General features: G+C 41.4%; 2 protein-coding genes across 2 annotated transcripts; both read right to left on the bottom strand.

Annotated features, from left to right (window-relative positions):
• Window positions 1-1,573: 1,573 nt before the first annotated feature.
• Window positions 1,574-10,994, bottom strand: lypla2 (lysophospholipase 2). The gene is made up of 10 exons (XM_061092419.1): window positions 10,943-10,994; window positions 6,068-6,160; window positions 4,919-4,950; window positions 4,357-4,422; window positions 4,036-4,083; window positions 3,816-3,886; window positions 3,261-3,334; window positions 3,022-3,123; window positions 2,739-2,909; window positions 1,574-2,547 (listed from the first exon to the last, which is right to left on the bottom strand). The coding sequence occupies exons 2-10, from the start codon at window positions 6,143-6,145 to the stop codon at window positions 2,497-2,499; spliced, it is 693 nt and encodes a 230-aa protein (XP_060948402.1). The 5' UTR covers window positions 6,146-6,160; window positions 10,943-10,994; the 3' UTR covers window positions 1,574-2,496.
• A 714-nt stretch (window positions 10,995-11,708) lies between these two features.
• On the bottom strand, window positions 11,709-15,620 carry pithd1 (PITH (C-terminal proteasome-interacting domain of thioredoxin-like) domain containing 1). The gene is made up of 6 exons (XM_061092759.1): window positions 15,294-15,620; window positions 14,050-14,093; window positions 13,692-13,769; window positions 13,459-13,563; window positions 12,828-12,936; window positions 11,709-12,188 (listed from the first exon to the last, which is right to left on the bottom strand). Exons 1-6 carry the CDS (start codon window positions 15,477-15,479, stop codon window positions 12,087-12,089), a joined length of 624 nt encoding a protein of 207 aa, XP_060948742.1. The 5' UTR covers window positions 15,480-15,620; the 3' UTR covers window positions 11,709-12,086.
• Between the last annotated feature and the right edge of the window lie 1,186 nt (window positions 15,621-16,806).

The raw sequence follows: 16,806 nt of genomic DNA, 5'->3' as shown, positions 1-16,806 counted from the left end.
TAAGATTATATAGGTTACATTAGTTTATACCAGTTAGGATTAATAGGTTACATTAGTTTATACCAGTTAAAATAATATAGGTTTACTTTAGTTTATACCAGTTAAGATTATATAGGTTACATTCATTTATACCACTCAAGATTATATAGGTTTACATTAGTTTATACCAGTCAAGATGAAATAGGTTTAAATTAGTTTATACTAGTTAAGATTATATAGGTTACATTAGTTTATACCAGTTAAAATAATATAGGTTAGGGTTCGACTAACCTATATACTTTAGATTATATCAGTCAAGACAAAATAGGTTTAAATAACTTTCTTTTAGATTTCAAACTTCTTAATTCACTCATTTGGAAATACCTTGTTGATGTATTTCCTATGAAATTGTTAGTAAGGTACAGAAAATAAAAAGATGCTTAGCTTTTTTGTCTGTAATTTATTTTGCATACAGGTGTTTAGGAAACAAAATAAGTGGAGAGACCATCAGTCTCGCCTTAACATCTTGTCTTAATGGTCATCATAAATGGACACAAAAAAAAGGATGAGATGACAACAGTGACAAAACACAACATTAAATCCAATACACAAAAAGAAAAAACATGTAAAGTTAAATCAATGACAACATACAACCCAGGAGAAAACACATGAGACAGTCCTACACCGTCACACACCAGATTTTGTAATAATATAAAAATGATGGAGTCTAAGAGGAGAACAAATTAAATGATGAGAAGCAAACAGAACACAAGGCTGCATCAGAGATTTAGTGATGGGGAAATAAAAGAGGACACGAGTTGATGAAGGACATTCATTGATTTGTTAACAACAATCAAAACAAATGCATTCCGTCCTTTCCCACTGTTTTTGTTTTTGTTTTGAAAATCAGGTTTAATAACAGCAATATAGAACAGGTAATCACAAGGAGAGCAAAATTAACATTCACAAAGGAAAATGCAGAACACCTGATATATTAACTTTGAAGCACACATGACTCCTCAGAGTTACACACCTATGTCTGAGTTGTTTGAGATTAACTTTATTTATAAAATCACCCCTTCAGTTACGTTGGAACAGCTTCTTGCCAAAGCCCTCCCAGTGTATAGTATAGCCATTTTTTTAAAGAAGTAATTGTGGGGGTTAACTTTAAATCTGACCTTCAATGTTCAGTTAGTGGTTTACAATAAGTTGCCAAAGAGGGAGCTGGTAAGGGAATTTTCTTGTGTTAGTTTCCATCGTTGCTGTAGTGGCGTGGAAGAAAATGTGGAGGAAGCAGGTTTTTAATTTCCAGAGTCCAAAAGAACCAACTGGAACTAGGGGGGGGGGGGGGGGGGGGTGATGCTGAAATGATAAAGCTTGAATTGATAGAGATGTGTAAAGATGAGGTGTAGGTGGGAGGAACAGTGAAACCACTCATGGTGTGACGCCGGCATCCAAAAGCAAAGCATTATTTCATACAACTCATTCAAGTCGGTCATTCACAACCTCAACAAGCATCTCAGGATGGAAGCAGGAAGAGATAACCACCAGCTGTGGAAGTTATATGGAAAAAAACAGCACAAGGTGGCAAAAGTATCAATTGATTCGTTTTCTTTTTATTTCAATTTTTGTTTCTTCATATAATTCATATTTACTCACACTCACTAAAGAAAAGGAACGTGAGGCCCCCATGGATGTTGGTGCTTCAATAAAAAGTTCTGTTTGTAGTTAAGTGATTAAGATTGAAAACCTGGACAGAAGGTGATGGTGGAATGGTTGGTTTAAACCTCACTGCACCTGAGTCAGACTCTGAGGAGTGAGCTGCTCTCAAACCAGATTCAACCGCTTGATTTAATAAGAAATAGCTCGGTTAATGAGCATTTTCTTTGATCCGCCCTTCTCTAACAAGTTGCTTCAAGATTTTGTATCTATGTCGCACCTATAAAACCCTTCCAGGGTTTGCTTCTGGTTTCCACCTGCAGGTCTGTCTGCACCTTAATGTGCTCACAGACAGTATCAGCTGCTAACTCACTTATCGGACTCAAATCTTATTGGGAAAGGCGAGGCAGTGGTAGCAATGGAGGCTGTGACAGCTGAAGAAAGAGGGAATTAATGAAGTGGAATTAAGTAAAATGGGAGAATGACTAAAGTTAAGATGGAAGCGACAGACAAGAGGTTGTTAAATAAAACCAAAGGGAATGTATTGAGTGGGAATCAGTGTTTCTCCCTGCAAAAGGCTAAGACTCCTGAGTGCAAGCACTTGTTTATGATGTTATCCAATCAGTGTGTTTGACAAATTTGTTTACAGTATGAGTGTTGTTGGATTGCACTGCACGGCAAGCACATGGTTCGTTTAGCGCTGTGGATCAAATCATTATTATCACATGTGCATATGTCTAAGTGTGTGTGTGTGTATGTGGAAGGGGGGGGGGTGCTCATGGCTGTTTCCTGTGAGAGAATGGCAGATCAGGGGTGAGAGGTGAGTGTCTCCGGGGTCACAGTGGGGATGAGGTGAGGTCAGATTCGAGGCAAATACTTCTCGATAAATTCCTTTACTGCCTCCATCTCCTGCAAGAAAGAAAAATAGACGTTGGTACAGCAAAGAAGTTTTTTTTACGTGCCTATGCCAGACCGAACATTTTCCAGCTGGTATCAGAACATCTCTGAAGAAAACAGAGCTCCTTACAAACTGATTTATCCTCTCACAAACAGAATGAAGCCACATACACACACATGCAGAACCCGTGCTGGTGAAGTACCTGAGGACAGGAGCAGTGAGCGAGCCCTGGGTAGGTTTTAAAGGTGATCAGCTGAGGGTTAACTATGGTTTGGAGTTTATCTGCCGTCATGGAACCAAACTGCCTAGGGATCATGATGTCCGCCTCACCGTGGCACTGCAGGATCGGGAGGTTCCTCTTACCGCTCGACGCCTGCGGGACAGAGACAACAGAGATGGACCATGACCAGGCAGAAAATGCATGTTCTGCTTATTGTTTCCCAAAAGAACCATAAAATGTGGCCTAGACAAAACTGTTTCTGTACCGATGGGAAACTGCTGTGAAGTGGAAGCCAGCAACTGAGGGCTACAACGCCAGCCAGCTGATGCTGGCAGGTCAAGGCGGTATACAAGGACAGGGCTCCACCCTGAGGAGGGACGGAGGAAAAACACAGGAGAAGAGAAGAGGAACAATATTTATAACACAAACCAGAATTTCAAAACCTCACGTCTGTGAACATGACTCTTACAAAATATACAACAAGGCTAAGATGTGAAACCCTACCTGAGAGAAGCCGCCGAGAATTATACGGTGTGGGGGGATCCCGTTTTTGGCCTCATGATCGATTATGGCCTTGACTAGAGGAAAACAAGAAAGATTGTGTGTTTAATAGATGGAGAGAAAACTCAATTCACAGGTATCAAAGGGAAAGTAGCAAAAGGGCAGTAGAAAGAAAGACTGGTTGATAGTTTTTTGGGATAGTTGTTGTTTTGTGAGCAAGTGCATCAAACATTAAACTGTTTTATCTTCTCTGCAGCAACCTCCTGATTTTCAATTTGACTCACTGGCCCCTAGGTGGAGCCTCAGGTCTTGTCCCTGTTATCCATCGATAAGTGGCACCAAACAAATAGAACAGGGAGCCAGTCATAGAAACAAACTGCTCCACAGTGTCACCAGGGCTCCAACATGAAATGAAATGCGATTATGCTTCGACACCACTGATGCAGACATAGAAGTTGATATCTTCATCATCAAACTGATCTATTCATCTGTCATTATGAAGCATCACTGATCTCATATGAATGCCACGTCTGTGATATTTAGAAACATTTAACTCACTGTTCTCTGCTGCCTTCTTGATTCCAGATTCGTCTTCTGGGGAGTCGGGGCTGAGACCCATGAGGTCAAACCTGCACACGGAGGCGAGCGATTAGGGAAATCAATAGATACAATCACAGTATTGTCGATGGCAATACGGGAGCCTATTGTGGTTTCCAGGATAAAACAATGGCTTGTAGTGTTGAGCCAAAAAGAAGCTTCTTTCATCACGCCAACTCACCATGCGGGCATCGTCATTTTCATGTTCAGAGTGACTGGGATTTTGGGCCTGTGGGGGAAAATTGGAGGGAAACAACATTAAAATCAGTGTGAGAGCAATGTGAAGCTTGATTTATTCACCTGAGCAAAAAGAACAGTAGATAAACTATTTGTTTAAAGGTGCTTTTCCATTCTGACAGAAAAATCTATGAACTATATTTTTCTTTGCAGGTATCTGTTGTTATTCAGTCCACACATAGAATAAGATATTAGTTTCTCTCCTGCTGACAAGTGATAGCATAAAGGCCTGAACTAGCACAGAGGGCCTTGAGTAAAGACTTACGCGTTTGGGCAGATAAACTTGACGTGAGGCAGCCGGATCCCCGTCAAACTGTCAGCCCACCCATGCCTGACAGAAAACAAAGACAACACAGCTTTGTTTCTAATCCAGTTGCAGCAAACTCAGAGCATCTGATCCACAAATACAGAGGATAATACACAGTGTGGTTCAATATGTTGCTTGTAAATGGAATTGATTAATTTATGTTTTTTAAATCCCTACTCTATATTAACTTGAAACCCTTTATCACCATCTTTTTATTCCAGTTTTCTTCATTAAAAGACGTGTTCGTCCATCTGTGTCCCCAGCGCTTTTTATTTTTGCCTTTAACGTCCCGATGGGGGTCAAGGCTGAGGGCTCATCTGTTCATTTTATAATACTGGGCCTAGGCTTTAGTACAGAAACAAATTTTTAAGAAATATCAACACAATTTCCTCAAAACCCTTTAGAGAGTAAAATATTTAATTAATGTAGAAAATTGATAAAGAAAACAGAACAAGAGGATTACATTTGTACATTCAACATGAATTAAGAAAGAATTTAAAAACAGCAAATAATGACTCACCCGCTGTCTCCCAGTCCATGAAGGAAGATCACCTGCAACAGATAAGAACACTGTTTAGGACACTGTTCTCTCTCTCCAGAATTTAAATCATACTCTAAATTATTTCAGATTCAGATAAGAGTGTGAATATCTGACCTGAGACCAGTTCAGACAGTAACAAATAATATTAATCACAATTCGTCGCCTTTTGTCTACACAATGTGCTTCTGGTAAGTGTGTATACTTGTTCCAAAACAGAGAAAAACAGGTGCCAATCTCCCATTTCTGCCAAGATAAACTCCCACTGCCTCTCCCACCACAAACACACGACTCCCCGCAGAAACGCAATGAAAGGGAAGAACAACAATCATTTCAACGCTTGTTGGCTGGAAATGAGAGATTCCGTCGTCTCTGCTGCAGAGATCAAAACAGGTTTCTGTCATGTTGGGTTTGAGACGAGGTTCAGAGCTGGAACCAGTGACAGTCGGCTTTGATGCTGGCGGAGAACAGGTCCACACACTGTAGCTGATCACAGCACGATGAAAGACACGTCTAGTTTGTACACTGGCATCCAGCTGAGCTTCTACACCTTTGATTGTTCAGCCCTTGTTACACCCACTGCTACAGGTGAGGCTTCTCATTGGGGAGAGATGGTGTTTAATGGGACTTTTATTTTGGTAGAAATCACGATAACAATCATCTTCTGTATAACACAAATTTGAATTCTCATTTAAACAATGGATTGTACTGCTAACTGCTTGTTGGTGGTAAAGGCTCATTTGATTACTTTGAAATGTGTCACTTTAATTGGACATTTTTCATTTCACAAAATATATTTTTACATGAAATAAAATAAATTAAAGTAGGAAACATTTATATCTTACTTAGAAACAAATCTAAGAAAACAAGACAGTTAGATTTTACAGCACATTGGAGCTTTGGGAATTGAACAATGAGTGATTGCTATTGATTTAAACAGAGAACAGGATATCACATGAAGATCATGTTCGATTGTCGTAGCGCTGTGTTGGACACCGATAGCTGCTAGCATTGAAAACGTCCTCGTTGGTACCACTCTTACCCACTTGTCCTCTGTGACCGTAAGATGCTCTGGATATGAGCATCAACAACATTAAAGATTAACACGCGAGGTTTTGAGGCTCCACTCACCGCAGCAGTTTCCTTTTCCATTCCAGACACCGTGACGGCCTCGGTGAGCAGCGGCACAGACATGTTGTTGCCACACATACACTGGAAGAGATACTGGAGTCGGGGGGAGAAGAAAGAAAAACACAGAGGTCAGCTGAAGGCTTTTTTATACATTTTACAAACACAGATTTTTAAAACTAACAGGCTAGAATATGAACAGGGTAAACCAAAAATATCAAAAACCTATGTTAAGTTTGTGTATTTTGTGAGATCAGTTGAAACCTTCTCGCTCTGGAGCATTTTGTTGATGATAAATGCAACTAATACATCGGTTTACACATATAATCGGCATAATTTGGTCATAATGAATCAGCCCAGAGCTCTCGAGTCATTGAATTACATCATATTGAATTAGACTTGTTTTCTCTGGCCTTTCGCTGCGCAGGGTAAGTGAACTGTGCCGGCTCAATAAAGCAGACTATAATTTCCTCAGGGGACGATGTGGAACATGTCACTCTCATCTTTTTTTTTATGTCATGTTTTCATCTCCCACTTTAACAGTTTTTCAGTTTCACACGCTCACAAAAATGTCTTCATCTGTTTGTCCAGCTCCTGATGAAGAGGAGTGAATAGATGTGTTACGTTGATCAATGTTCAATATCGTCATCTGAGCTGAGGTTGATTATCTGTCAGAGCCGTGAGCTTCATGAGCTGCAGTAAAACGCTCAGAGGGATTTTCATGTCCTGGGTTTTGCCTCTCAGGCAGAACACCATCAGCTCGACCTAATTATTAGGGGAGGCGTTAATAAGCACTTCACACAAAGCCGGTGTCACGAGCTGCTTGTTTGTGTGTCAGGCAGGTTTCTGTAGTCAGCAAGGGACGGCACTCATTAACTAAATAAAAAAAAACACAGGCCCGCCCTCTCTCTACTGTAAATCAGCTGTAGACGTCCACCCGGCTGTGCAGTGAGTCAGACGTCGATAACAAGCATGAGATCAGATTGTTTTACAGTAAAGTCGACCAGTAAAAGCCTCCGCTCAGTAAAGGCCTGAAGATGTGGGACAGGATGAGACAAGACAGGATGGGCGCGTCATGAAGAGAGCTGCTGCCTAATCGGTAAATGGTCGATGAGGAAATGGGGGAAATGTCTGAAGCCCGGAGGTTAATGTGTAAGCCCTGAGCAGGATTATCACACTCCACTGGCTTTGAAATTCCACCGCTGACACTATTGTTGCATTTTGGCACATGACAAATTCCCACCTTGCGGTCACACTCACACCCGGGGGTGCATGGAAGTGGACGATAGACGCGAGATTTAAAGAGTCCAAAGGGTGGACAAAAGAGGGAGTTTGTGTCCTGCATCCTGAGGCTCCGTGAATGAGTAATAGCTTAAAATGTGACAAGGCAGAGTCGAGAACTGGGAAATAGTGACTTTCAGGGCAGTTCTGAAAAGTTTTGGAATAAATCTTAAGGCACAAGAAGATATGAAGTTGAGATGAGGAGGATCAAGAAAGAAGAGAAGAAGAGCGAAATGCACAAACCTGGATTTTCTTTACACAGTAGTGCATTTTGTTGGATTTGCCTTTGACTGACGGAGCCATGGCTTTACCCAGCGAGCTTATCGTGGATATACGAAAATAAGTTTTACTACAACGTAACGTCACGGTCCTCCCTCAGATGAGCCATTCAGAAGCAAGATGAGCGTGAAGGGTCTGAAGTAACTGGACCACGAGTCACACCGATCCCTCCAACGCACGAGTTTCTGTTTTCAATGTTTTGAACTAGTAGCATTTATCAGAATGAAACTTCCTCTTGTGTAAAGTCTTCTCACCAACAGATCAAAGTACTGTTCTGAATACACTTCCTGTTTCTTTAATGTTACCCTTACTTTAAACTCCCTTTCACTTCAAAGAGAAATGTTTCATATTAATCTGACATTTTATCAGATTAGGTTTGACATTGATGTAAAACCAGTAAAACACTTTGCTTTGTCAATGATTGAACCAGTCAGCCTCAGACAAAGAAACTAATCAGTGTCGCCCTGATCCTCTTATCAGGTTTCAGATGTCAACGAGCTGTTATCGGTTCCATCAGAGGCGTTTCCTTCTCTGAATAATTTAAATAATAAAAGATTACAAATAGTCTTCAGCTCCAGGCGCTGGGAAGATTTGCTCTACATCACCGTAAACTGAATAAACTTTGCATTTTAAATCAAATCATTATCAGTATTGTTGACTTTGAATTAACTAAGTTACTCAAAATCAAAAAATAACTTGCAGGTTAATTGATAATCAATCAAAGATTAGATTAATCTTGGAAATCACTGCTGTAAACTTTAAATAGTATATTAGGTAGTTAAACCCGTAAAGATTAATCTAATTATGTCATATGTAATAATAGTGAGATTTAAAAGGCAGAACTTTCACTTTGATCAGAGTATTGTGGAATACTTGACATCTTAAACTTGAGACACTTCTTCCTCACATTTTCTGAGAGTACAAGAGACCTGAAGGAGCAGAATGAGATCTGATTAACATGTGCATCACGTGACGTACGCCCGTGTCGCCGACTTTGAACAGCGTGTAATTTAGCTGCTGAACTCTGGCATCTCGACCGGCAACGCAGGCGAGCAGACGCTGCGCCTGGAAGCGAGCAGCATGAGAAGTGAAACACAGAAACTGATAACCGGAGAAGATAAAGAGCAGCGACAGTGAACAATCTGTTCCTACAAGTGGGACAAGCTCTCTGAAAAGTGGCAGCACATGAGATTTATCACTTCTATACCACGTTCTTGTTCCCCACCTGTTACCGTGCAGCCGCTTCACAAAGAGCCCAGACTGGGAATAACAGCATGAGAGGCAGTGTTGGTTTTTAGTGCAGTGAAGAAACAATTACTCACTCTCCACCCTTCTGAAGGCTGCTGGTTAAAAATAGTGCCGGGCTGCGAACAAGTACCGAGTCCAATTCAGATTGGGAATAAAGAAAAACGACTGAAAAACAGGCTCTGTGCTGCCTGAATTCAATTTAATACTTGATGCAGTTCACATTTCCTCTGGGTTTTAATGGCTCTGAAACAACTGGATTTATAGTTTCAGATTTCAATCTTCTTCTGATTCTTTTTTACTTAGCAATGACTTTGAAATCTGTTATTTTTGCTTTGAACAACCTTTTCCAGCCTCGTCTATAAACTCTTATTTATAAATGTGGGTCATCTTTACCAAACCAATCCTCTTCTCTGAACCGTCCAGATCATTGTTTTGGTTTGAAAAGGGATAACAGTGGAAAATCTAATCCTCACCTTCGTAAAAATAGAACTAGAAAAACCGAAAACAAATTACACACTGAGAGGAACAAGCGATGAAAAGACTCATAAGATACTTTCCGAACCCTAAATACATTTTAAGAGCGTTGCTTTGTCGGCCTATTGTTTAAATCTGTAGAAAATGAACAACAATGTCGCTAGTTTGAATCCCACTGGGGAGCTTTGTTGTGTGCCACTCCCCGAGCCTCTGCCCGGCCGCTGGAGATAATCTCTCCCTTCTCGCCTGCAGGCATTACATCTCTGAAAAACACCCATTAAATCTCGGACCTTTATCTAGTTTAAATGAATATTATAATATCTACAATTATTAGTTAGATAAATCCCCTAGAGAGAAACTAGTCCGATGGCGGATTCATCATTTTTTAAAGAGATGATGTGGTGAATTGTTGTCCTGTAATATCTGGCATTAAAATGTAAATCTTTAGGTTTGGGATTGGGACCGAGGAATTTGAATAAGTCACCTTGAGGTGCAGGAAACTACAGCTTTGAGCTATTTTGTGACATTTAACAGGTCAACGACTGGATGAATCCATGTGTGAGCTGCAGCCCCGAACCAGGCTGACTCTGAATAGAATCCATCTTCTTGCATTTGAGTAACAGCTTCATTTACAGAGACTCGTTGTGCAGGATGTGACACAACACGGTCAGATTGTAGAGTGTGTTTTAAAAAGCGATGGCGGTGCTGCAGATCAACTTAAAGCAGATCACGAGTCCGCATCCTGCATGACTCCAATTACATTTACAGCAAACCAGAGGCGTGCTGCTGCAGACACACACACACACACACACACACACACACACACACACACACACACACACACACACACACACACACACACACACACACACACACACACACACACACACACACACACACACACACACACACACAGGCACACACACTCTGCTCGATGGCTGGCAAACAACAGGATAATATGCGGCAGTAAGTGACAGGCGTCCCCCACCCCCACCAGCACCAGCAGCACCACCACCAGTACCCGGTCTGCGGCTGCTGGTGCTCGGCTCCGCACCGGGGCCAAACCCGGATGCTGCGACCGAGTGAAGCGGGTTAGAATCTGCGGGAAGCGGGTGTCGAGGAGGAGGGAAGATAATGAATGGTTAGCTCTGTATATAGCGACTCTTCCTCATCATCATCTTCCTCATCCTCCTCCTCCTCGGTAGTGATGGCATTCAGCGGCGCAAAGTGTCTGCTGCCCCCGGATAACACCACCCGCGGAATCACTCCCACCCTCCGCAGTCCGGCTTAATCCCGGTTTAGCTGCACACACACACACACACACACACACACACTCACACTCACACACACACACACACACACACACAATAACCCGGTTAGCTAGCACCGGGCTGGAGGAGCTAGCTAGCCTCACACACAGATCGTATTGTCTGCCGGTGTCTCGCTTCCTCCGCCTAAATCTGCCGCTGCAGGTTCGAATCCGCACCCGGACCCGGGGCTAGGGTTCGAGGCGACGGGCTACGCGACCCGCGGCCCCCAACACGGTTCTCGCCGGGCCGCAGCTAAGTGTTTCTCAGGCGGGATTCAGACACTCACCGCTCCGCTGTCCCAGGTCCACTCGCACCGGAAGTTCCGCTGCTGGCCGAGCACCACCAGGGGGCGGGGGCTCGGCGTGACCACGTCAGCGCGTCGCAGCCAGGAGAGACACGCCCCCACTTTGAGCGATACAACACGATCAACGATGTTTATAAAGGTAATATGAATAAAAAATACTATAATAATAGACTTAATGCACGTAATGTTAATCATAATCGTTATAATACAATAAATAAATTATAACAACCGTATGAATAATAGTTATAATAAAAACACCAGTGATAATACTAGTAATATTACCTGTAATAATAATAATCATGGCTCCAGACCCCCCCGGCAAGCCTTAAAGGACAAGCAGTATAGATCATGCATAGATTAATAATATTAAAATAGTGACCAAGTGTCTCAAACTCTGCTGTATGCTGTAGAGAGGATTTAAAATAAATTGGTTTCTTGTTTATAAGAAATCACATATTTGTAATCATGGACTTACAAAAAGAGTCCTTGATATACAATACGTCTACTTACATACATAACTGACTCTAACTCATCCATTCATTTGTCGTGGTTGCTTCCTTTATCTCAAACAAATTTGTTTTGCACAAATACTTTAAACATTATGTTACAAACTGTCTCTTCTAATCAATTGCACTTCTGTCCGTCCTGGAAGAGGGATCCCTCATATGATCCTTTAGCTAATCACATGATGCTGATTATGGATCCAAAATGTAAACATAAGATGAAAGAAAATCTAAAACTCACACGATTTGGTTTCATCCTTCATTGTTTTATTTGAGAGTAGCTTTATTGAAGTGGTGAAAATCTTGATTAATCAAAGGTTTACAGGATAAACTGACGACAACAGACTTTACCTCAGTGTCGATATTTCATGCATTTATTAGATCGTTTATTTGCCCACATTAAGCCTTTATTCTTTATTACCATAGAACACAGAGCAACAACTCAGGACTTCCACACATCTGAAGCTGCCTGGTCTCCAGATTTTGAGTCCGCAGTCTCCGGTCAAGCCCGACCAACCTGCCAGTCCGCAGCGTTGAACTCATCTCAGACCATTTTGTCTCGTGTAAATGACGCCCAGCAGACGCCACTGAAACATCTCCTCCTCCTCACGATCTCCAGAGTCTCAGGAAATGAAGTTGGTTTGCGGGATGATGCTCTCCACTTTGTGATCCGCAGGGTTTGCCGCTGCCTCGTAGTTACAGATGGTCACTTCATGTCTGTGAGCCTTGAAAGTGCAAAGAGACGGAGAGACTGATATCAAGAAATCATCGACAGATTTATTTGTCATCTGTAAAACCTCCTGTTCAACACACACTCTTACTAGAATGAAAACTGAGCAAAACCAGAGAGGCACCAACATATTTGCGTAAGAATTAGCTGTTTGTGTGATTAAAAGATTTGGTGTGCAGCCAAAACAACCATTACTCCAATATGAAGAACATTAATAAGATAAATGGTACTCACTATATTCCATATCTACCAACAGCCCCCCTAAATTTAGTCAAGCTGCCCCAAATCCACACACTATAAATTTGTTCAGTTACCTAAATATGCCTGATTTTTTTCCCATCAAAATCCATTTATTATTCTCTCATAAATCAATGAAAATGTTGCAAGACACTCTCACAATAATAAATGTGGGGGAAAAAAATCCGTATGCAGCCCCTGATCTGGATCCACATCAAAATTTAGCGGGTTCTTTTCTAATCCTTTCACCAAGTCTCACGATAATCGGTCCAGTTATTTTTGTGTAATCTTAGTTACAAACAAACAACAAAACAACCAGAGTCCTATCCATGGGCGATGTTTTCCCCAGGGGCTTTCAGGAGCTTAAACCATTCCCCAGGCCGAGTCTCAGACTGACCTGCGAGTATTCGCCTCTCAGTCCGATGTAGTAGATCCTGGTGCTCTCCGCTCCAAAGTTCTTCGAGATGTGGATCGAGAGGTGATTAACGTTGGAAAAGCGAGCGATCCTAAAAATAACGACACAACAGGAGACACTTGAGTTTGAGAAATGTCAAGAATGTGAATGGAAACCAGCACGAAGCAGTGATATATTAGTAAAGTGTAGTAAGTCAAGCTGGATATGAAGATATCATAATGAGGCGTGGTAAAAATGAGAGCGTTTAACAAACACGTATGATGTGTTATGATCGAAAGAAAGAGAAAGAGAGCGGATTGGCTTCACTTGTCTTTGTCACAGAGCGTCCAGAGTAAAAGGATCACGATGACATTTTTCATTTTCAGTTCTACACCTCTTTTGTTGACCAATCTAAAAGCCTCCAGATACGACTCAGGAGGAATCCAGTACAGTAAGAATAAATATATTGAGCAGAAGCTAAATTGTGCGATTAAATTCAATGACTAAGTAAGACAGCGTGTTAAACAAGATTAGCCCAGAGAGTATTTCAGCCATAACAGGAGCTTTATAGCAGCCTGGAGAGACTTAACCACATTAAAATGAAATCAAAATGTATAAATGTTGGTGGCCTCACTTTGTTGGGTACTCCAGCTCAGCAGTGGGGTCTCTGTTGAGTCTGAAGGCCTGTTCCGGTTCTCTGCCCGTGGCGTCGAATGACATCTGAGGAATGTTTTTGTACCTAGAATGAAAGTTATATTTTTTATTTTTCTACTTAAATGTACATTATTGATTAAGAAAATCAAGATGTGCTGTCCTGTGTCTCATCAGTTTGTCCTCAGTGACCCCTGATCAGAGAGACACACTCACAGTCGTATCTCCGCGGGATGAGACTCGTCGTCGGCTCCGGAGATGATGATGCCCTTCAGCCTCACGCTGCCTGTAAAACTGAAAGAGACGCCACACGCTGTCATGACAGATCCACATGGAAATGTGATACCAGTCACTTTGCTCTCAGATGACAAAACACTGGGCTCAGCTCTTTATTATTGGATCGGAGCTTTATTGATAAAATACTTCTGCTGCAAATGTACTGCGTGTGTCCGTCTTTAATTCACATCTCTATGTATAAAGGTACCAAAGAATAAAAGCATCACTGTTCATGGGGTTAAAATTCAGGCTGATGACAACAACAACCTTGAGGATGACGTATAATTTCAAGACTTACGGGATGTTGAACAGCAACTCCTCGTCTGTATCGCTTTCTACAAACTAAGAGAAGAAACAAAGAACATTTTTAATGATTATAGCGTGACAGAGTGCAGCATTCTGGCTTATGATACATTAAAAGTTAAATATCTTTTCTCACAGCAAGTATAGTAAGTATATTGAACTTTTTTAGCTTGTATTTGTGACAGTTTGGGAACTACAGGCAGCCACATGACCTATCAGCAGCTCCTGTCCACAGTGGACCCACTGATGTACAGACAATTATCACTGTCACTTAAATGCCTCAGAAAACTGTAAAAAGCAAAGATTCTCCACCAGGTTCTGCAGTAATAAGGATCGTGTTTTAATATGATTCATGAGCAGAGGAACAGACGCGTAGACACGAGATCCTTGTTCTCTTATAAAGTGTCAGTGACGCTGAAGTTATAAAGTGTGAATCATATCTGTGTGTTTACATCTGACTGAGTTATTACAAGTTGTGCATAAAGTACTTGGAAGCCATACTTGAGTAAAAGTACAGATATCTTACCTGAAAGTGACTTCGGTAAAAGTAAAAGTCTTAAAGTAGCTCATATTATATGTACTTAAGTCTCAAAAGTATCTGGTGTTGAAATGTACTTAAGTATCAAAAGTACAAGTACAAGTACCAAAATTAAAAATGCAAAGTGATTTTTATAGTAGGCCTATAAAGACACAAAACAACCCAAAATGTTTCTCCTCATCTTTCAACTGACTGAAAAATGTTAACAACAATATGCATATAATGTATAATTTTACAAATTTGGAACCCTAGATACTGAGGTTCAAATAGTGATGGACACGTCATGAGTGCATCTGAACTTCTAGAGACAACAAAGAATCAACTATAAACAAGTGTCTCTTGTTTCTGCCCAAGAACATTAATAAACCACAGAATAACCACTAAAACATTATGTAAATATTACTAAACATGGAGCTTTCATCAGGAGCAGGAGTGATACACAATGCCCGGTGGAGGTGGACCAGGCTGATGAGTTTATAACTTTAATCTGACTCACAAATCAGCCCTACGTACTTCTCTGAATCTTCGTTAATTCAGTTTTTAGCAATTTATTGATTTGAGAAGCACCAGGCGGCCCCTCGCAGACACATGCCCCAGGTCCTGCACCCTCCCCGGGCACAGATCCCTGCAGCACCCGCCCGGCGCAGGGTCACCCAGGCGGGACCCCCTGCCCGGAGGAAGAGGCTCTGCACCCCGGTTACCTTCTCCCGGTCGAGCCGCTGGTCCCACGGCTTGAACACCAGCTTGCCGTCGCCCTCCCGGCTCTCGTTGAGACACTGGAGCTTCTCCGTGTCGATGCGGTTGAACAGCCCGTACTCCAGGCCCCTCTCCGCGGGTTCGTGCTCCGCCTCGCACACGCAGCCGTGACCGTGACCGTGGCCGGACATCGTGGAGCTGAAGACCCGCTTCTTCGTCACTCAGGGCCGGGATGAAGAGTAGGAAGAAGAGGCTACTGCTGCTGCTGCTCCGGATGTTTTTATAAAGTGAAACTACGAGATCATAGACTTTAAAGGAGTCAAGTGGAGTGACGTCACTTAGGGGAGCGGAAGTTAAACAACGTTTCCGGTGGAGGTTTTCAGAATAAAAAAAAAAATGACTAGAATATTGTGTATTAGCAATAAAGCTGATATTAGTTATTTAAACAGCTGAGAATATAATGCATTCAAAATAAAATGTACTTAAACTGTACATACTCCCTAAGTTCACGATACACTAAGTACTAGAATACACAGTAAAGTACTAAATATAATAGAACAATGAATACGCCTATTAGCAAGAGACTAAATACAAGAGATGACAAACTATGAACAAGAGAATAAATGCGTGTAAACTTGCAGTATTTGTATGAATTCATAACAATGGGCTATAATACAGTAACATGTTCATGCTATGAACTATAACTTTGAAAAAACATGATAAAATAATGAGCTTTTAAAAATATATTTGTGACTCTTGAGTATTGTTGCATTTATGAAGGTGATGATTAATTAGGGCCCGAGCACTGACATCAAAGGTGTCAGGTGAGACCCTATTGAAATTGTAAGGATTATTATTATTATTCAGGCAAATGAATTGGCTTTTTGAGGGCTATACCATGCTCAACTTCTTACCAAAATTAGCAGAAAGTTAGAAAGTGGTGAAAATTTACGTATTCTGAAGGAATTTTCAATGGGCGTCGCAAAATGGCTCAACGGTGCCCCCCCCCGAGACCCCTGGAACGTGTTCACATTGACCGGTCTTCACAAAAATCGATATACAGGTGTATCATGACCAGACAAACAAAAAGGTCTTTAGGTGCAATTGGAAAAACACAACAGGAAGCCTGCTATTTTGCATTTAGTAGCCATATTCCACATTTTTACTTTGATGTACTTTCATATTGTGTTGTTTATCACTAAATAAATGTTCTTATAGCTCAGCTTTTGATTCTCTCCTCTGTGATACTTGTGTTCAATAGAAGACAACAGAGACAGTTCAAGGGCAAAAAGTCAATTTTAATAAAAATGACCATATAACATTTTTTAAAATCTAATAAAATTACAATTTTTAATCTACTTCCTTTAAGGGCCCGAGTGGTGGGGTGCCGGGTCCCAGGGTTGAAAATAAATACATGTCATCATCGCTGTAGACTGAAGCCGCAGTCGTCTGACCAGCTTCTTTCCTAATTGTCGTTTTTCCCTCGTCACCACTTCAGCTTTCATTCAAACCATTTGT

This window comes from Limanda limanda, chromosome 19 (genome assembly GCF_963576545.1).
Source record: "Limanda limanda chromosome 19, fLimLim1.1, whole genome shotgun sequence".
Taxonomy (NCBI): Eukaryota; Metazoa; Chordata; class Actinopteri; order Pleuronectiformes; family Pleuronectidae; genus Limanda; species Limanda limanda.
This window is presented reverse-complemented; position numbering and strand designations above follow the sequence as displayed.

What these genes read in the sequence shown, in the direction of transcription:
- pithd1 (XM_061092759.1), bottom strand. Translation starts at nt 15,479, where the DNA reads ATGTCCGGCCACGGTCACGGTCACGGCTGCGTGTGCGAGGCGGAGCAC. An exon ending in AGCGGCTCGACCGGGAGAAG is followed by an intron (nt 14,094 to 15,293) that starts GTAACCGGGGTG and finishes TTCTTCTCTTAG; the next exon opens with TTTGTAGAAAGCGATACAGA. An exon ending in GAGCTGGAGTACCCAACAAA is followed by an intron (nt 12,937 to 13,458) that starts GTGAGGCCACCA and finishes CGTTATTTTTAG; the next exon opens with GATCGCTCGCTTTTCCAACG.
- lypla2 (XM_061092419.1), bottom strand. Translation starts at nt 6,145, where the DNA reads ATGTGTGGCAACAACATGTCTGTGCCGCTGCTCACCGAGGCCGTCACG. An exon ending in TGGAAAAGGAAACTGCTGCG is followed by an intron (nt 4,951 to 6,067) that starts GTGAGTGGAGCC and finishes TATCTGTTGCAG; the next exon opens with GTGATCTTCCTTCATGGACT. An exon ending in TTCTCGGCGGCTTCTCTCAG is followed by an intron (nt 3,124 to 3,260) that starts GTAGGGTTTCAC and finishes GTCCCTCCTCAG; the next exon opens with GGTGGAGCCCTGTCCTTGTA.